The sequence below is a fragment of the Symphalangus syndactylus genome, chromosome 17 (assembly GCF_028878055.3).
Source record: "Symphalangus syndactylus isolate Jambi chromosome 17, NHGRI_mSymSyn1-v2.1_pri, whole genome shotgun sequence".
Lineage (NCBI taxonomy): Eukaryota > Metazoa > Chordata > Mammalia > Primates > Hylobatidae > Symphalangus > Symphalangus syndactylus.
The window spans coordinates 44,729,710-44,751,465 of record NC_072439.2 but is presented as its reverse complement, the minus strand read 5'-3'; the positions used below and the strand labels follow the sequence as shown (position 1 = coordinate 44,751,465).

Below are 21,756 nucleotides of genomic sequence, written 5' to 3'. Positions count from 1 at the left end.
ACTGTGGTCTGAGAGACAGTTTGTTATAATCTCTGTTCTTTTACATTTGCTGAGAAGAGCTTTACTTCCAACTATGTGGTCAATTTTGGAATAGGTGTGGTGTGGTGTTGAAAAAAATGTATATTCTGTTGATTTGGGGTGGAGAGTTCTGTAGATGTCTATTAGGTCCACTTTATGTAGAGCTGAGTTCAATTCCTAGATATCCTTGTTAACTTTCTGTCTCGTTGATCTGTCTAATGCTGACAGTGGGGTGTTAAAATCTCCCATTATTATTGTGTGGGAGTTTAAGTCCCTTTGTAGGTCACTGAGGACTTGCTTTATGAATCTGGGTGCTCCTGTGTTGGGTGCATATATATTTAGGATAGTTAGCTCTTCTTGTTGAATTGATCCCTTTACCATTATGTAATGGCCTTCTTTGTCTCTTTTGATCTTTGTTGGTTTAAAGTCTATTTTATCAGAGACTAGGATTGCAACCCCTGCCTTTTTTTGTTTTCCAGTTGCTTGATAGATCTTCCTCCATCCCTTTATTTTGAGTCTATGTGTGTCTCTGCATGTGAGATGGGTTTCCTGAATACAGCACACTGATGGGTCCTGACTCCTTATCCAGTTTGCCAGTCTGTGTCTTTTGATTGGAGCATTTAGCCCATTTACATTTAACGTGAATATTGTTATGTGTGAATCTGATCCTGTCATTATGATGTTAATTGGTTATTTTGCTCGTTAGTTGCTATAGTTTCTTCCTAGCCTCGATGGTCTTTACAATTTGGCATGTTTTTGCAGTGGCTGGTACTGGTTGTTCCTTTCCATGTTTAGTGCTTCCTTCAGGAGCTCTTTTAGGGCAGGCCTGGTGGTGACAAAATCACTCAGCGTTTGCTTGTCTGTAAAGTATTTTATTTCTCCTTCACTTATGAAGCTTAGTTTGGCGGGATAGGAAATTCTGGGTTGAAAATTCTTTTCTTTAAGAATGTTGAATATCGGCCCCCACTCTCTTCTGGCTTGTAGAGTTTCTGCTGAGAGATCAGCTGTTAGTCTGATGGGCTTCCCTTTGTGGGTAACCCGACCTTTCTCTCTGGCTGCCCTTAACATTTTTTCCTTCATTTCAACTTTGGTGAATCTGACAATTATGTGTCTTGGAGTTGCCCTTCTCGAGGAGTATCTTTGTGGCGTTCTCTGTATTTCCTGAATCTGAATGCTGGCCTGCCTTGCTAGATTGGGGAAGTTCTCCTGGATAATATCTTGCAGAGTGTTTTCCAACTTGGTTCCATTCTCCCCATCATTTTCAGGTACACCAATCAGATGTAGGTTTGGTCTTTTCACATAGTCCCAAATTTCTTGGAGGCTTTGTTCATTTCTTTTTATTCTTTTTTCTCTAAACTTCCCTTCTCTCTTCATTTCATTCATTTCATCTTCTATCAGCGATACCCTTTCTTCCAGTTGATCGCATCTGCTACTGAGGCTTCTGCAATCTTCGTGTAGTTCTCGAAACTTGGCTTTCAGCTCCATCAGCTCCTTGAAGCCCTTCTCTCCATTGGTTATTCTAGTTATCCATTCTTCTAATTTTTTTTCAAAGTTTTTAACTTCTTTGCTATTGTTTTGAATTTCCTCTCGTAGCTCAGAGTAGTTTGATCGTCTGAAGCCTTCTTCTCTCAACTCATCAAAGTCATCCTCCATCCAGCTTTGTTCCGTTGCTGGTGAGGAACTGCGTTCCTTTGGAGGAGGAGAGGTGCTCTGTTTTTTAGAGTTTCCTGTTTTTTTGGTCTGTTTTTTCCCCATCTTTGTGGTTTTGTCTACTTTTTGTCTTCGATGATGGTGATGTACAGATGGGTTTTTGGTGTGGATGTCCTTTCTGTTTGTTAATTTTCCTTCTACCAGAGAAGACCCTCAGCTGCAGGTCTGTTGGAGTTTACTAGACGTCCACTCCAGACCCTGTTTGGCTGGGTGTCAGCAGCGCTGGCTGCAGAACAGCGGATTTTCGTGAGACCACAAATTCAGCTGTCTGATAGTTCCTCTGAAAGTTTTGTCTCAGAGGAGTACCCAGTTGAATGAGGTGTCAGTCTGTCCCTACTGGGGGGGTGCCTCCCAGTTAGGCTGCTCAGGGGTGAGGGACCCACTTTAGGAGGCAGTCTGTCCGTTCTCAGATCTCCAGCTGCGTGCTGGGAGAACCACTACTCTCTTCAAAGCTGTCAGTCAGACAGGGACATTTAAGGCTGTGGAGGTTCTCGCTGAGTTTTTGGTTGTCTGTGCCCTGCCCCCAGAGGTGGAGCCTACAGAGGCAGGCAGGCCTCCTTGAGCTGTGGTGAGCTCCACCCAGTTCGAGCTTCCTGGCTGCTTTGTTTACCTAAGCAAGCCTGGGCAATGGCGGGCGCCCCTCCCCCAGCCTCGTTGCCGCCTTGCAGCTTGATCTCAGACTGCTGTGCTAGTAATCAGCGAGACTCCGTGGGCATAGGACCCTCCGAGCCAGGTGCAGGGCACAATCTCCTAGTGAGCCGTTTTCCAGGCCCGTTGGAAAAGCGCAGTATTAGGATGGGACTGACCCGATATTCCAGGTGCCGTCTGTTTCCCCTTTCTTTGACTAGGAAAGGGAACTCCCTGACCCCTTGTGCTTCCCGAGTGAGGCAATGCCTCGCCCTGCTTCGGCTCGCGCACAGTGCACTTCACCGACTGTCCTGAACCCACTGTTAGGCACTCCCTAGTGAGATGAAACCGGTACCTCAAGCAGAAATGCAGAAATCACCCGTCTTCTGTGTCGCTGGGGCTGGGAGCTGGAGACCGGAGCTGTTCCTATTTGGCCATCTTGGCTCCACCTAAATTTCAGTTTTATACTTGGCCTGATTATTTGCATAAAGTGCAGCAAGAATGGTTATTTTTACATAGGCCTTTTGGATTGGCTTTGATGAAACTCTGTTTCACAAGGAATCTCAGATAAGACCTTTAAAGCTGAGCCCAACCGTGGGTTTGTATCCTCTAATACCTGTGAGTTGAGTGATCCTCTCCTCTTGAGGTCCCAGGATAAACTCAGAGTTCCCAGACCTGTTAGAAAGTGACCTTCTTTACTGACCACAGGTTAGGAATCCTGTGTGAGGACTGTGTAGACAAGGTATAAGGCCAGTTTTCCCCAAGGGGCTTTTATTGGCTTTGCATGTCAAGCTTGATTCCTTGAAGGGAAACACACTGTTTCAGTTAAAGCCTTGGTAAAATAACCAGTTTTTCCAATTGTGTCCTGTTGACAAAGAAAAATGGATTCTTATTGCACTGTTGTGAACAAGTATATTGCCATAGGTTAAGAGTACTTACAGGTAGTCTCCAAATTTTAGAGGAACCAGGCGAAGAAAAATGAACATGCCCCAAATTTTGTTCACAGTAGTATATCTTACTCAATTATTAAAGGCCATAAATAGTTTAAAATAAGTTTCCTTGACTCTGAAAAACAAAATAAGGATCAGCAATATTCCAAGGAAAAGTTGAAAAGGTTGCTTAAACTTTTTGAGTGGAGTCCACTTAGTTAACTCTTGTTTTCTTGATATTTGTGAACATGTCAGTTCTTTAGGAGTCCTGTACGTTCTTTCTCTATTCCAGTGTTACAATCTTCAAAGCTATTAAAAACCTGCATTTGAGAACACCTGTTAAAGTCCTTAATACGGCTTGATTATAAACTGTCTTTTGAGAAGGTACAAAGCAAGACAACAATTGTCTGTGAATGGCAACATTTCCAGGATAGTTAACAGTTAAAAACATGACTGACAAAGAAGTTTGTTTATCTCCATGGTTTACAACAACTTTACCCTTAATTATGATTGATAGCATATACTTAGACATTAGAATTTTAGAAATCCCATACAATATTTGAACATGTATTAGTATTATTCACCAAAATATAACTTAAAGAAGACTGAACATCATTTTGGCAATCTCATGTGACTAAATATGTCAAGTAATCCTGTTTACTTCTTTTTTTAATGTTTCAGGGGCCCTCTGAACCATCTAAAAAGCCAGGCATCAGAAAGGATAATTTCCAGATTGCCATAAATTATTTTGCCAAAATGATTACTCAAAAGGCAAAAACCTTTCATTAGCCTTTACTATGACATGAAAATCCTGTTCAAAGCCAAATTTTACCCTTGCATTCGTTTATTAATGTTAACCCCAATTTGTTTAAATGAAACCTTATAGATCATTTCTTCTTATTTTAATCAATTTGACAGTGAGGTGAAATCTTTACAAAACTTTTATAACACTTTTACTAAAGGGCAGATTAATGTCTTAAAGCCCTCCTTGCTATGCTTTTATTTCAATGCTCAATTTATGAAAAGACCATATAGATACTATGGGAGAGGACAGTATAGTGCTTTTACCATGGATTTCATTGCAAGGCAACCTAAAGTTAATTGGCTTATTTTGTAATCAGCCCATCCCTGATGGGAGTCTCATCTCCCAGTCAGGGGTGGGGATATTTCCCTATTTTCCAGATGGCCAAGAGCATGCTTCTCTGATTTGTAACTACTATTAGCCATCCCTTACGGTGTATTTTCTACCTAGTTATTACACACCAAAGCTCTCTCATAATGCAAAGTAATTTCTGATACCCCCAAAACTCAAAACTGTCAGATAACACGATGCAAAACAGAACAGAGCCTTTGATTTTGAGAGGGATCTATCTCCTTTTAATTCCTGGGGTTTCATGAGGAAAACAGAGGTTTTTTCCCAAATCAGGGTCTGGGGTCTGTGGCACCTCCTCTGTTTTTCCCCAGGAGTCCCATACTACCAGAAGTTACTTTAGGGCCTCTTATGCATGTATTAAGAGTGATAAGACAAAAAATGGAGAAAAATAATTCAGTCAACCGAGCAGAAAAGAGCCTTTTTTCCAGAAAAACAAGATTCAAGAAGAGAAAAACATAAAAGCCTTTTAAATATACCTATAACTTGAATATCCACTCTTAATTAAGCTAAGCATTCTTTAAGAAAATCCTTTTAAATCCCTTGTTACTTGACTTTAGCCACGCCAAGCAGTTAAGATTTTTGGCTTTTGAATTTTACAAAAAATAACCTCACAGGTGAAACCAACAAGGCTTAATGAAGTTATGACTTAACCACAAGTGTAAAAGGTATTTTTAAAGGTGTGATAGGCAGCTTTTGAAACGGTCATTGCAAATTTATGACAGTGGAAGAGATTGGACCTAAACAATTCCATTTTGTTTCCAACCCCTAAGCTGTCCTTGCCCATCCCGGGCATAGGCTGAACCAACTTTAGGGGGAGCCTGGTTTACAGTTTATAGTCTAAAACAAAGATGATAACAGGCACTTCCCAAGATACACTTCCTTCTTTCCTGGGGACCAGACCAATGAACTAGGCACAAGATTAGAAACCATGGCCCAGAAGCCATGCAGCTGGAGGCTACAAGATTTTTGACCCTCCCAAAACTGCTCTCAAGATCAGTGCTTAAGACATTTTGTAAACTCTGCCCCTGATGGGTCAGCTGGCACCACCCAGATTGACAAACTGGCTTATCTGATTTAGCACAAGAAGAGGCTACTTCCTGCTGAAAAATGGTGGAGACTAAAACAAAGTATTGCCACACGGTTACAGATTATGTTCCCAAGGTCATGAAATAAGATGGAGGCCTGTAGCCAAGTTTGTTACTGACCATTTTGCTGGATTGGCTTGAACAGCAGGACCATGGGATCCTGGGCCTGGTTTCTAATCTTATCCCTTTTACCAGTTTGCACAGGTAAAGAGAAGCCAAAAGCCCTAATGGTAAGAAATTTTTACCCTTTTGCCAGCATGTCAGACTTCTGGGTTCCCTTTCCCCAGGTCAACTCTAAGCCAAGCATTTTTAAGGTTTGGAAAATTAACTTCTCCCAGGTTGGAAGAACATTATAAAAGAGATAGAAACCATTTTAAACCACGAAAGAAGGAAAAAACCACAAAAAGGAGTTCCAATTAGGGTTTTTAAGAGGTATTGCCTCTCTTCCTATTGGGAATGGTGTTTCTCCTATTTCTTTGCCTTCCCTATTTTCTCTTTTCCCTTTTGGCCCACTACAGGAGGCATATTGCTCATGTCCAAAATTTTCTCCTGCTGGCAGAGCTGCCTGTTTTAACCATAGTTAGGGTTTGGCTTAGGAGCAGCATAACATTCCTGCATGAGAGGTCAAATACCTGAGTTAAATTTTGGAAAGCTTCTATATACCTATCAGGGTCATCAGAAAAGTGACCCAAGTCTCCCTTTACTTGCCTAATGTCCTGCAATGAAAAGAGAATATGAATGGGCCCCAAAGGAGGAGGACCCTCAGATGATTTCCCTGAAAGTTACCTTTTTCAATTTTGAGGAACTATTTTCCCTGGGCCTGCCCGATATGGACACAAAAGAAAATAAGCCACTTTTTCTTCAAAGTTTCAAGGTCGAAGGAGTCCCAGTGCTTCAACATACACTCCAGGGGAGTGCATGTTGAAGACGATCTGTTACCCATCTAGAAAAAGAAGCGAGAAGAAAAGCGTCCTTTTAGTCTCTTTCCTTTCGGTATGCAATCCAGGATGGAGGAGAAAGTAGTAGGAGGCATCCGTCCCCCCAACTATTTTTCTCTCCTTCTTTCCTAGATTCCCAGCACCCATTTAAGTGTGCCGCCCATGACTGCAGGTGTGACCCTCCAAGCCATGGAACCAGAGGAACTGAGTTTGGACCTTAGTCATGCTGTCCCCAAGCAATCAGTTCTCTGCCTTTTATTTCCCTTTGACCTTCTAGAGTTGTGTGGCCTTGTGCTTTTCAAAACAACGAATTTCAAGAAAAACCATGTAATTGGGCAAGGCCCCTTTAAGGGAGAGGGCATGCTAGATTGAACTCTATATCCTTCTATTATAGCCCATGCTAAAGCATTTACCCATTAAAAAATGGTTCTGGTTAACTTCCGGACTTAAAATCCCTTACTAATTAAGTACTGTCTTAATAGGAGACAAAATTGATTCCTTAAAGGAACTTAGGAACCAAATAGCCATTTCCCTGCCAGTGGGACAATATTGAGACTAAAATTTGGCTACGGAAGACATTTTACTCCTAACTGCTAAAGGCAGAAACTTCCTGTTCCCAGAAGAGCCTAGACTCTGATTTACTTCCATTAGGTGATGTTGTCGGCTTAGAAATGCTATGTGCTTGCCAGAGAAGTGGTAGCAAGTAAACTTACTCTAGGGGAAAACGGGAAAACTCTATTCCCAGACTGTAAAAATCCTTGCACATTTCACACAGAGAAACAGTAAGAGGCTGCGGATAGAGAAGGAAGAAGAGTTATGCAACAGGACAGTTGAGGTTCTCTGCCAACCCCCAGGATGGGCTGTCGGAGGCTCTGTCTGGTCCAGAGGCCTTTGAATCACACCAGAGTGTGCCCTGGCCAGAAATTCTCTGTTGCCTCTGAACTTTTCCCAGTCTTGTGCAATGGCAAGGTTCCCCATGAAAAGAACCTAGTTCAAACTTGGCCAACATTCCCAATACCCATGGGCAATGGGGGTTCTCCACATTCTCCCCAGCAAGCCTCACATCCATGACTTGAGTACAGCAGCCAACGATAAGTGTATGTACTAGGCTGACGGATGCCCGTTGATTTATTGGGTTTATTTAAATATAGAGGCAAAGACACCCTGGAATGATAGAACAGATTTTAAGCTTGCTCCCATACTCACCACTCTGATGAAAGCTGTACCTCAAATTCTGAGCCAATGCACCAAATTATATGGCTCTGATGAGTGGAGAAACACCAGGTTCTTCGTCTCGAGTTGAATTAGAAAAAACATCACAGGCACACAGGAGTAGTTTTAAGGAGCAGGGAGTGTAACAGACAAGAAAGAATGGGGAAGAAAAAAAGAAGAAACTCCCCTGTACAGAGACAGAGGGAGGGGGGCTCCAAAGCTGAGAGACAGAACCCTCTCAGTAGCATTTCTATATGCCAATAGTGAACAATCAGATAAGAAAATATAAAGTAATGCCATTTACGACAGCCACAAATAAAATGAAATACCTTGGAATTAAGCAAAGAGTAAAAGATTTGTTACAAAACTATAAAAGACTGATGAAAGAAATTGAAGAGGGCACCAAAAAATGGAAAAAATATTCCATGTTCATGGATTGGAAGAATCAATATTGTTAAAATGTTTCCACTACCCAAAGCACTCCACAGATTCAATGTAATCATTATCAAAATACCAATGACATTCTTTACAGAAACAGAAAAAAGTTCCAAAAATTTATATGGAACCACAACAGATCCAGAATAGCCAAAGCTATCCTAAGCAAAAAGAACAAAACTGGAGGAATCATATTACCTGACTTCAAATTATACTACAGAGCTATAGTAACCAAAACAGCACGGTACTGGCATAAAAATACATACATAATCCAATGAAACAGAATAGAGAACCCAGAAACATATCCACATATCTACAGTGAACTCATTTTTGACAAAAGTACCAACAATATGCACTGGGGAAAAGAGTCTCTTTAATAAATGGTGCTGGAAGAACTGGATATTTACATGCAGAAGAATGAAACTAGACTCCTATCTTTCACTATATACAAAAATCAAATCAAATGGATTAGACTTAAATCTAAGACCTCAAACCATGAAACTACTATAAGAAAACATTGGATAAACTCTCCAGGACATTGGTCTGGGCAAAAATTTCAGCATAGGCAACTAAAGCAAAAATGGATAAATGGGATCACACCAAGTTAAAAAGCTTCTTCACAGCAAAGGAAACAATCAACAAAGTGAAGAGACAACCCACAGAATGAGAGAAAATATTTGTGAACTACCCATATGACAAGGGATTAATAAAAGGAATATATAAGGAGCTCAAACAGCTTACAGGCAAAAATCCAATTATCTGATTAAAAATGAGCAAAATATCTGAATAGACATTTCTCAAAAGAAGACATACAAATGTCAAACAGGCATATAAAAAGGTGCTCAACATCACTGATCATCAGAAAAATGCAAATCAAACTACAGTGAGATATCATCTCACCCCAGTTAAAATGGCTTTTATTCAAAAGGCAGGCAATAACAAATGCTGATGAGGATATGCAGAAAAGAGAACCCTCATACACTGTTGGTGGGAATGTAAATTAGTAAAAACACTGTGGAGAACAGTTTGGAGGTTCCTCAAAAAACTAAAAATAGAGTTATCATATGATCCATCAATCCCACTGCTGGATATGTATCCAAAAGAAAGGGGAATCCATATATCAAAGAGTTATGTGCACTCCCATGTTTGTTGCAGCAGTGTTCACAATAGCCAAGATTTGGAGGCAACCTAAGTGTCCATCAACAGATAAATGGATAAAGAAAATGTAGTGCATATACACAATGGAGTACTATTTAGCCATTGAGAAAAAAAGACATCCTATCATTTGCAACAACATGGATAGAACTGGAGGTCATTATGCTAAGTGAAATAAGCCAGGCACAGAAAGACAAACATAACATGTTCTTACGCATTGTAGGATCTAAACATCAAAACAATTGAAGTCATGGAGATAGAGTATAAGGATGTTTACCAGAGGCTGGGAAGGGTAGTTGGGGTTGAGAGAGAAGTGGGGATGGTTAGTGGGTACAAAAAATATCTAGAAAGGTTGAATAAGACCTAGTTATTTGCTAGCACAACAGGGTGACTCTAGTCAATAATAATTTAATTGCACACTTAAAATTATTAAAAGAGTATAATTGTATTATTTATAACACAAAGGATAAATTCTTGAGGAGATGGATACCCCATTTTGCATGATGTAATTGCTACACACTGCATGCCTGTATCAAAACATCTCATGTACCCCATATGTATATATGCCTAGTATGTACTGACAAAAATTAAAAGTTAAAAAAAAGAAAAGGGAAGTGAAGGGTTAGAACCAGCCATGGGAAACTCTTCAGAGGGAACATCAAGTTCAAGGCTATTAGCAGGATGTGAGCTTGGCACATTCAAAGAAGAAAAAGGCTAATGTTAGTGGGGCAAGGGGTTACACAGTATGAGACAAGATTCAGAAAACCAAATCACGTTGGGTTTTATAAGTCATGGATTCTTTTCTGCATGCAACAAGAGGTGACTGAAAAGTTCACACAACTTACTTAGCATGGGTACTCACGGATGAGGATTTTGTGGCATTACATATAAAACAAGCTAATTGTGCCTATACTGATTTCAAAGACAACGTGGACTCAATAGAGAAATTGTAAGTTATTATCTTCATTATCTGGGGAATTTCTTTAGGCCAATGAATCACCTTGAAGACACTGAATGCTGTCCTTCAGAAGTGTGTGTGAAAGGAGGGTGGGAGGGGGTAATGCCCAGGAGACACTGAGGGTATTGCTCCTTAGAAAAATATTTGAGAAGCCCCCTTATCAGAGGGAAAAGGATGTAATCAGAACATTTGGATCTGGGGGATTTCAAAGCAAAACACTCCCAGATCTTTAGGGAGGGAAGAAAGACAGTGATTCTGTGTCTTTAAGTACTTAACGTGGTAGAGAATGGAAACAGTCCTAGGAGACGCTGGGAACCAAGTATTGGCAATTTCAGCGGAGTTTAACCCCTGATGAATCAGCTCATCCTTCCTCATGACCTGCACAGCCTAAGCAGGGGTGTGTGTCACTGCTAGGCGTTCGCTATCTGCCAGGCTATAGGACCAACTGTCAACAGCAACACCATGTAGCAGAAAGAAGCAATTGCGGAACCAGCTCCCTTTCTGCTTGAGTGCAAAAGGCAGAATGAACCTCTCTTCTACTGGGTAAAGCCAGGGATTTTGAAAAATTCAGGGACAAGGTGGAGCTCAAAGAAAAATGTTGAACTTACTACCAAAATGGCAGGCACGTGCTTAAGCAATCAATTGGGAAAATAAAGAAGTGACCTAAGGTGTACCCCCAAGTTTGTAGAGCAATTTGTAAGTGTGACATATACCACTCATCTCAGGAATATTGCCTTGTCTGGCGGGATGAAAACAAGATTTTTGGTACAAAAAGTTACATAAATCATTTGAGATTCAGTAGCTCTTTCAGGGTTGCAAAATCAAGCTGGCACCAGAGTCTGTGCTCTTATCCAATAGTATTTTTTTTTTTGGTCTATCCATTAATTAAAAAAAATATTGTTGTAATTTTAAAAAATACTATTGTCTTTATTTGGCATACAGTTTTTATTAAATTTTGGTTTCTGGTTAGTATATTTTATATTCAGTCATTTTCACTATTGTTGAAATAGTAACTAAGGAATTGGCCAGGTCTGCTGCCTTTGAGAACCCTCCATAAAGACTCTGTATTGTGGCTATCATTATTGTTATTTTTTGCTACTCAAACCTTGTTCTTTCTTTTTTTTTCTAATGGTACCTTGCTTTTCTCTTTTTATGTTAACTCTGCTTCATCGTCTGTATTCTTGACGTGATGAAAATTCAGGTTCATATCTGAGCAGTGGTGGTCATGTGGAATTACAAAGACCTTTGGGGATTATCTGGTTTCACTTTTCCCATCCCTTTTCTTCAGCTCTCTCTTAGGTCCTATGAGCTGCTCATATCATGTTTTCTTTTACTTAAGTTAGCCAGGTTTGGTTTTTGTCGCTTGTTACTTAAGTATCTGAACTAATACATAAGTCATGACAGGGTCTTCTCTAACTTCCCATTCCTATAAATAAGTCCTCTAGGGAAGTAAGTCCCGCCAGGAAAATACATAGCTAAGCTGATCATGAATGTTAATCATGGTTTTAATAGTGATATGTATTATTCCTGCCCTATATTTTATGCATTTTCATAAGAAATGTTTTAGTGGAAAAAATATGTTGGTCATAATATAGTAAGGTCTAAATCAAAAGATGCCCAGAGACCATCTTGAACAATATTTCTCACTCTTGTAGTACACAGAGATAATATTCACAGCTCACACTTTGGATAGGAGCCAAAAGAGCAAAGAAGAAGGGTGCAGAGAGATAAAGTGAGCAGGAATTTATTCCAGATGTTTGCTGCCTAAAAGCACCTTAAAGTTTTGGTAAACTTAATTTTAACATAGACACAGAGTCCTATCTTTTTTTTAATGGTATTTTATACTTGTATTTCCAGTTTGACTTTTTTTTTTTTTGAGGCAGAGTCACACTCTGTCCCCCAGGTTGCAGTGCAGTGGTGCAATCTCGGCTCACTGCAACCTCTGCCTTCCAAGTTCAAGTGATTCTCCTGCCTTAGCCTCCTGAGTACTGGGATTACAGGCACCCACCACTTTGTCTGGCTGACTTTTGTGTTTTTGGTAAAGATGGGGTTTCACCATGTGGGCCAGGCTGGTCTCGAACTCCTGACCTCAGGTGATCCGCCCACCTCGGCCTCCCTAAGTGCTGGGATTACAGGGATGGGTCACCGCACCTGGCCCAGTTTGACTTTTGACTTTTCAAAATTCCCACAAAATAAATACAGATTATACAATGCAGTTTTTAAACTTTGTAAGACTATTTTGTAGTAAGGCTTAACAGTTTTTTTTTTTCATTAATCATTTATCTTTATTTTTTTTAATTTTTTTAACAGTTTTTTTAATAGTAGAAGAAAGTCTTAAGATTAAAATTTTCTTTTTATAATTTCTTTCAAGGCCAAGAAACACAAGTCTTTTTGAAACTGAATATAATTTTGTTAAACTTTAAATATGAAATAAGCATTAAAAGCAGGAAGTAATATTCTAAAATAAGATTATTTACTAATAGTGTTATTTTTGTCTAAATATAAAATACTTTATTAAAAATTATAGTCTATTTATTGTGGTTTACATTTTCTTTTATTGATTTTTTGGTTTCTGGTTGGTGTATCCCAGAATCATTTATTTCAAAATATCCTTCAAATAGTAAATAACGACAATTTTAGGACCTATAGTCTAATGTTGGAATTGAATAATTATTTACTATGTTCAATAGAAATAAGTACTAATAATTATTATATAGCTTAATGAAAGCAGTATTTATAATTTTTATTAAAGTTTATTTTTGAGCTTTTTCTTTAACATAAATGGGACTAAGTAATGTTAATATCTGTGCTTTTTTTTGCCTCATTATTTTCCTGTTCTTCTATTTTTATTCATCATTCTTATTAGCCAATTCCAACCATTCTTTTTTTTTTTTTTTTGAGACGGAGTCTTGCTCAGTCGCCCAGGCTGGAGTGCAGTGGCGCGATCTCGGCTCACTGCCAAGTTCCGCCTCCCAGGTTCACGCCATTCTCCTGCCTCAGCCTCCTGAGTAGCTGGGACTACAGGCGCCCGCCACAACGCCCGGCTAATTTTTTGTGTTTTTAGTAGAGACGGGGTTTCACCATGTTAGCCAGGATGGTCTCGCTCTCTGACCTTGTGATCCACGCATCTCGGCCTCCCAAAGTGCTGAGATTACAGGCCTGAGCCACCAACGCCCGGCCAATTCCAACCATTATTATAAATGTTTTTTCTCTTCTAAGAGGTCTTCTAACACTATCCCAGGATAAAGTTCCCTGTCTCTAGCAGTCATCTAAAATGGGATCACAGGCTCCTTTGTGATAAGGTTTTTGTTGTCTTATTATTCAGTATTCCATATATTTTACCTCAAACTAGATTGTAAATTCCCTGAAATCAGGGACTGAGGCAGTATAAACAAATAGTTTAGAATCATGGCCTCTATAGCTGTATGCCTTGGGTGAATGTCAGCTCTGTCACTATTTTCTTATGGGCATAGGACTCAATTTCTCTAAGTAGTTTCCTCTTTTGCTTAAAAATACTCTAAAATAAATACCTGCTTTTAGTTTTCTTTTTCTTTTTTTTATTTTAGACGGAGTCTTGCTCTGTCGCCCAGGCTGGAGTCTATCTCTGCTCACTGCAAGCTCCACCTCCCGGGTTCACGCCATTCTTCTGCCTCAGCCTCCCTAGTAGCTGGGACTACAGGCACCCGCCACCACGCCCAGCTAATTTTTTTGTATTTTTAGTAAAAATGGGTTTTCACCGTGTTAGCCAGGATGGTCTTGATCTCCTGACCTCGTGATCTGCCCACCTTGGCCTCCCAAAGTGCTGGGATTACAGGCTTGAGCCACAGTGCCCGGCCACCTGCTTTTATTTTTCAATAACAATAAGCATCAGTTTATCCAGAACATTAGCACAATTTATTGGATTTATTTCTGATGATATTCTGTTAAATATATGTTACCCTCAGTTTATAGATGAAGATTCTTTTGCCCAAAGAAGCCAAGAACTTCATGAGATGATATTGTAGGAGGTGAAACCAAGGCTTGAACCTAAGGCTATGACCCATGCCAAAGTACTTTGCATACTGAAAATGCTAAATTAGGTGATTAGCTAGCGTGGTGACTCGATTGTAGTGTCAGCTCCTCAGGACTGAGACAGGAGAATTACTTGAGCCCAGGAGTTCGAGGTTGTCATGAGCTATGATTACACCACTGCATTCCAGCCTGGTGACATAGTGACTCCCTATCTCTAATAATAATAGTAATAAACAATAAATTTAAAATAAATAAATTAGGTGATTGATGAGTTGTCCCTTCTTCAAATCTTTCCCTACTTAGGCTTTCTTACATGTAGACAGTTGTTAATTTCTTGAGTTTCTCCCTAGTTTATTGCCAACTCCCCTCTTCCAACCTTAAGGATTTTAAGAATAGGGTAGGGCTAATTATCTATCAGCTACCATTTGATTTCTAATCAAATTCTGAAACTAATTTGAAATTTCCTGCTTGACTTGCAAAGTCAGTCTCTGATCCTTCATTTTGTGCTTTCCAGCCTCATCTTTTCTTAGATCACCTCTCTGTGACTACATGGCTGAGTCACTCTTTCCTGTTCACTGCTCCATTGCTTACTTCCTTTCTCCCCCCAAGCCATTACATCTGTCCTTCCTCACAAAATGTATTTTTTGTCGGTTGAATCTGTTTTTAATTCAAGTCTTCAACCATCCTTCATTGCCTGGAACACTTCTGCTTCTCTGAAATCCCATTTGTGATTTTACCCCTTTACTTTAGATTCTTCTTCTTTTTCTTTTTTTCTTTTAGGAATGTTTTTCTATTTGTTTTCTTATAGAATTATCTCTTCATCTGTATTGCTTGTTCAAATGACTATTTTTTTATGCTGGTCATAGCAGAACAAGTTAATCTCTTAATCACATATGTATTAATTAGAGTTCACTCTATAATTTTAACTATGCATGGATGGAAAAATCTATTTCTGCCTCTTTTTATAAATCTAAATTTAAAAACTAGCATTTTATATATTTTTTAATGATAATGAAATTTCAGGAGTAAGTAAAATTTGGGTAAGATAGAAATTTCTATGGAAACTCTGGTAGACTTCAATCCTACATTGAGGTACATAAGCAGATTTGGGTGTAAATGAGTTCCGTGTCTGTTAAAAAGCTTGAGCATCTCTTTGTGTTGATGTAGAGAACTAATTATACTGCCTATTCCTGCATACTGATTGCCTTTTTCTCATAGCAGCAATCACAGTGGCTGTTATGACCCAAGGTAGCTCAACCTCTTGGGTTGAAGGGTTTGTCCCCTCAGATCTAGAGCGTAAGAGCAAAACTCCATATTCTCACATGTGAAACCAAATGTCTTATTTCAGGCTTTCAGCAATAATTTAGATTGTGCATTATCCTTTTGAAGACACAAGACTCGTCAGCAACATTTAATTCTACCAAAGTAAAAATGTCATATCAGAGTCTCCATGAAATTGACCCAACTATTGATTTTAAGAGATCCTAATTTGACAATTTTATAATCCTGTATTTGCTAAAACTCTATCATGCTCATAAATTAGCTCAAGAAAGTCTAATATACCTAGAGTTTGGATCCCTGTATCAAGAATTGCCTTATTCTTCATTCTCTTAATTTTTCTTCCAAGTGAAAGGTATCTGAAATTTCATGCCAGTCTCTTGCTATGAGACAAATTCCAGCCCTGGGCTAAACACATAGAAAGCCCTAGGCTCACTGAATCTTTAGCTCAATAATAAACCTCATTTATATTGTTGATTTCCTATGCCTATTACTAAAGCCACCTACTTGGAATCTGAGCCTTGCTTTTTGGCTTGATTTTCTGATGCGTTGCCCAGAAACTCTAATTTTCAGCCTCTGTCTTCCAGCATGGCTTTAAGTCCTCCCAGATAACTGACCTACCTGATTTCTAATTAGATTCCAAGGAACTTGCCAACTCCAACCGGCCTTTGTTAATGTTCTTGATTTGGATCTTTGCCTGCTTAGATATTCTTTAATCATAGCCTTAACATTTACTCTCTCATAGCCAAATTCTTAGTTCTGTCCCTGAAACTTCCAGCCTTTTTTGTTTCAATCTAAATTCTGGTGAAATATCCTGGTCAGTCATTCAGCAACTTGAACATTATGTATAAGGGAAGAAATATTGTCTTTCTCAACGCATAGCCTTTATAATTTATAATTTAATCACAAGGGTATCACAAGGATTTGGTATACAGATTATTTTGTCACCCAAGTAATAAACATAGTACCTGATAGGTAGTTTGTTGATCCTCACCCTCCACCCTCAAGTAGGTCCTGGTGTCTGTTGTTCCCTTCTTTGTGTCCATGTGTACTCAATGTTTAGCTCCCACTTATAAGTGAAAATATGCAGTATTTGGTTTTCTGTTCCTGTATTAGTTCACTTAGGATAATGGCCTCCAGCTGCATCCATGTTGTTGAAAATGACATCATTTAGTTCTTTTTTATGGCTGTGTAGTATTTCATGGTTTATGTGTACCATATTTTCCTTATCCAGTCCACCATTGATGGGCATCTAGGTTTATTCCATGTCTTTGCTACTGTGAATAGAGCTGTGACAAACATATGCATACATGTGTCTTTATGGTAGAACAATTTATATTCCTTTGGGTATATACCCAGTGATGGGATTGCTGGGTCAAATGGTAATTTTATGTTAAGTTATTGAAGAAATCACCAAAACACTTTCCACAATGACTGAACTAATTTACATTTCCATGAGCAGCATATAAGCTTTCTCCTTTCTCTGTGACCTCTTCAGCTTCTGTCATTTTTTGACATTTTAATAATAGCCATTCTGACTGGTGTGAGATGAAACCACATCTCACTGTGGTTTTGATTTGCATTTCTCCATAATTAGTGATGTTGAGCATATTTTCATATATTTATTGGCCTCATTCATGGCTTATTTTGAAAAGTGTCTGTTCAAGTCCTTTGCCTGCCTTTTAATGCACCTGTTTGTTGTTTCCTCGTTAGCTTGTTTTAAGTTCCTTATAGATTCTGGATATTAGTCCTTTATTTGGATGCATAGTTTGCAAATAGAGTCTCTCTTTCTGTAGGTTGCCTGTTTACTCTGTTGATACTTTCTTTTGCTGTGCAGAAGCTCTTTAGCTTAATTAGGCCCCATTTGTCAATTTTTATTTTTGTTGTGATTGCTTTTATTGTCATCATCATGAAATCTTTGCCAGGGTCTATGTCCAGAATGGTATTTCCTAGTCTATCGTCCAGGGTTCTTATGGTTTTAGGTTTTACATTTAAATCTTTAATCCATCTTGAGTTGATTTTTGTATATGGTGAAAAGAAGGGGTCCAGATTCAATCTTCTGCATATGGCTAGCCAGTTATCCCAGCATTATTTATTGACCAGGGATTTCAGACCCCATTGTTTGTCTTCGTCGACTTTGTCAAAAACAGATGGTTGTAAGTATGTAGCATTGTTTCTGGGCTCCCTATTCTGTTCTGTTGGTCTATGTGTCTGTTTTTGACATCAGATAATGTGATACCTCCAGCTTTGTTCTTTTTGCTTAGAATTGCCTTGATTATTTGGATTTTTTTTTTTGGTTCCATATGAGTGTTACCTTCCAAGATCAGACAAGATTAAACACATTCAGGATGGTATGGCTGTAGACAGGTTCCATATGAATTTTAAAACAGTTTTTTTTCTAATTCTATGAAGAATGTCATTGGTAGTTAGATAGGAATAGCATTGAGTCGGTAAATTGCTTTGGGCAGTATGGCTATTTTAACAAGATTGATTCTTCCTATCCGTGAGCATAGAATATTTTCCATTTGTTTATATCATCTCTGATTTCTTTGAGCAGTGTATTGAAATTCTTGTTTTAGAGATGTTTCACCTCCCTTGTTAAATGGATTTCTAGGTATTTTATTCTTTTTATGGTTGTTGTAAATGGGATCGCATTACTGATTTGGCTCTCAGCTTGGATGTTGTTGGTGTACAGAGATGCTACTGATTTTTGTACATTAATTTTGTATCCTGAAACTTTGCAAAAGTTGTTTATCAGTTTAATGTGCTTTTGGGCAGAGACTATTGGGTTTTATAGGTATAAAATCATGTCATCTGCAAACAGAGATATTTGACTTCCTCTCTTCCTATTTGGATGCCCTTTATTTCTTTCTCTTGCCTGATTTCTCTGGCTAGGACTTGCAGAAATATGTTAAATAGGGGTGGTGAAATTGGGCATCCTTGTCTTGTTCTGGATGTCAAGGGGAATGCTTCTAGCTTTTGCCCATTCAGTATGATGTTGGCTGTGGGTTTGTTATAGATGGCTCTTATTATTTGGAAGTATGTTCCTTTGATGCCTAGTTTGTTGAAGGTTTTTAACATGAAGGATGTTGAATTTTATCAAAAGCCTTTCTGTACCTATTGAGATGATCATATGGTTTTGTTTGTAGTTCTGTTTGTGTGATGAATCACATTTATTGATTTGCATATGTTGAACCAACCTTGCATCCCAGGGAAAAGCCTACTGATCATGGTGGATTAGCTTTTCGATGTGCTGCTGGATTTGGTTTGCTAGTATTTTGTTGAGGATTTTTGCATCTATGTTCATCAAGAATATTGGCTTAAAGTTTTCTCGTGTGTGTGTGTGTGTGTGTGTGGGTGTGTGTCTTTCTGTCTATCAGGTTTTAATATCAGGGTGATGCTGGTCTCAAAGAATGAGTTACAGAGCAATCCCTTTTAAATTTTTTGGAATAGTTCCAGTAGGAATAATACCAGCTCTTCTTTATACATCTGATAGAATTTGGCTGTGACTCCATCTGGTCCTGGGCTTTTTCTGGTTGGTAGGGTCTTTATTACTGATTCAATTTTGGAACTCATTATTGGTCTGCTCCGGTATTCAATTTCTTCCTGGTTCAATCATGAGAGGTTGTATGTTTCTAGGAATTTATTCATTTCTTCTAGGGTTCTAGTTTGTGTGCATGGAGATGTTAGTTGTCCCTGAGATTTTTTTGTATTTCTGTGGTGTCAGTGATAATGTCCCCTTGTCACTTCTCATTATGTTTATTTGGATCTTCTTTCTCTTTTTTTTTCTATTAGTCTAGTATGAACAGTCTATGTATTTTATTTATTCTTTTAAATAATGAACAAACTAAACTTGTTAATCTTTTATATGGTTTTTTCATAGCTCAATTCCATTCAGTTCAGCTCTGGTTTTGGTTATTTCTTGTTTTCTGTTAGCTTTGGAGTTGGTTTGCTCTTGTTTCTTTAGTTTCTCTAGATGTGATGTTAGGTTGCTAATTTGAGATCTTTCTAATTCTTTGATGTGAGCATTTAACACTATAAACTTCCCTCTTAACCCTGCATCAGCTGTGTTCCAGAGATTCTGGTATGTTGTATCTTTGCTCTTATTAGTTTCAAACCATTTTTTGATTTCTGCCTTAATTTCATTGCTTACCCAAAAGTAATTCAGGAGCAAGTTGTTTAGTTTCCATGTGATTGTATGATTTTGAGCAATTTTCTTAATATTTATTTCAATTTTTATTGTACTGTTGTCCAAGAGTGTGATTGGTATGATTTCAGTTTTTTTGAATTTGATAAGGATTGTTTTATGATTGGGCATATGGTCAATTTTAGATCATCTGCCATGTGCAAATGAGAAGAATGTATATTCTGTTGTTTTTGAATAGAGAGTTCTGTAGATGTCTATTAGGTCCATTTGGTCAAGTGTCAAGTTCAGGTCCTAAATATCTTTGTTAGTTTTCTGCCTTGATGATCTTTCTGATACAATCAGTGGGCTGTTGAAGTCTCCCTCTGTTATTGTGTGGTTATCTAAATCTCTTTCTAGGTCTCTAAGAACTTGCTTTATGAATCTGGGTGCTCCTGTGTTGAATGCATATATATTTAGGAGAGTTAGGTCTTCTTGTTGAATTGAACCCTTTACTATTATGCAATGCCTTTCTTTGTTTATCTTTTAAAATTTTTGTTGGTTTAAAGTCTGTTTTGTTTGAAATTAGAATAGCAATGCCTGCTTTTTTTTTCTGTTGTTCATTTGCTTAATGGATTTTTCTCCATCCATTTATTTTCATCCTGTGGGTATCATTGCATGTGAGATGGGTCTTTTAAAGACAGCATACAGTTGGGTTTTGCTTCATTATTCAACTCACCACTCTATGCCTTTTAATTGGGGCATTTAGTCTATTTACATATAAGGTTAATATTGACATATGCAAATTTGATCCTGGTATGTTGTTAGCTGGTTATTATGCAAACTTGTTTGTATGGTTGCTTTATAGTGTCAGTGGTCTATGTATTTAGGTGAATTTTTTTGGTGGTCGGTGTTGGTCTTTCTTTTCCATATTACTCCCTTCAAAACCTCTTGTAAGGCAGGTCTGGTAGTCAAATTCTCTTAGCATTTGCTTGCCTGAAAAGTATTTATTTATCCTTCGCTTATGAATTCTGTTTCTCTTTAAATATAAAAAGGCAATACCCTAGGAGGGACTTGTTTTATTTATATGTGTATGAATAAATTGGCACAAGAAATAGTACAAAGAATTTTAACATATGCCCATTAAATAAATGAATGAATGGTTCAACTAGCCACATTATTTGCTTTCCATTATGATTTTTGGACCTGATTATTTTATTTATACATATCTATCTAGTTTATGTCCTCAAAGGTTATGATGGAATTAAATTATTGGCCAGTTGATAACAAAGTAATTTAAAGACTCATATCTGATCGGAATGTCATGTGCAGGGTTTAACTTTTGAGTATAGTTCCAAAGTAGTTTTCTCCTCGAATAGGTTTGCTGCTTTTTCTGTAGCTAGTAGTAGTAACTTCAGCTTTGCAGTATTTGATATCAGATATAAATATAAATTCATTGCCATTATAAAGCTTGTAAATACTGTGCAAGAATGTTTATCTATACAGAAACTTTTAATAGGACCTACATGCTAGAGAGGGATCTTTGTATTTGGCACTTATGTCCAAGGAAATTAGCTGGTACAATACCACATATCGGGTATGGCAATGTTCAGTTTTCAGTACCAGAAACCCAAAATACCAGTGAGTTAAATGAGAGTAATTTATTTACATCTCAAGTAAAATTCCAAAATAGGCAGTACAATGCTGGTAAGAAATATCTGTTCCACAATGTTCTTGGGAAACAGATTCCTCCTCCCTTTTTGTTTGGCAGTGTGTAGATTTCCATTCCTAGCGTCTACTCATGGCCCTAGTTCACTGCTCCATTCACGTTTTCTAAGGCCAGGGGGCGGTGGCGGGGGACTGGGGGAAATTGATCAAAAAAGGAGGAAAATATGTGGGCCAACTACTTTTACAGAAAGGTTTTGCTTATATGTTCTTGCTAGAATCCAGTCACATGCTGCTTGAAGATGCAATGGAAGCTAGGAAATGCAATTCTTATTCTGGGTGTCTATGGGTCTAACTAAAAAGTCAAGAGTTCTTTATTACGGAAAAGGAGAAGAACTATTGGGGGAAATGAGGAGTCTGTACCACCGTATGAGAGTTACTTTAGGTTAAAGATGCTCT

General features: G+C 38.3%; 1 protein-coding gene across 11 annotated transcripts in view; it reads left to right on the top strand.

Annotated features, from left to right (window-relative positions):
• Positions 1-21,756, top strand: part of PUS7L (pseudouridine synthase 7 like) — a 146,256-nt gene that overhangs the window by 63,394 nt on the left and 61,106 nt on the right. For 2 of the 11 annotated variants that reach the window (XM_063620153.1, XM_055249760.2), the window contains exon 11: positions 6,593-10,240. The exons of 8 other annotated variants lie outside the window; for them this stretch is intronic. In XM_063620153.1, the coding sequence (XP_063476223.1) occupies positions 6,593-6,832 (240 nt within the window). In that variant the 3' untranslated portion in view covers positions 6,833-10,240. One more of the 11 variants, XM_063620158.1, reaches the window with a different exon arrangement.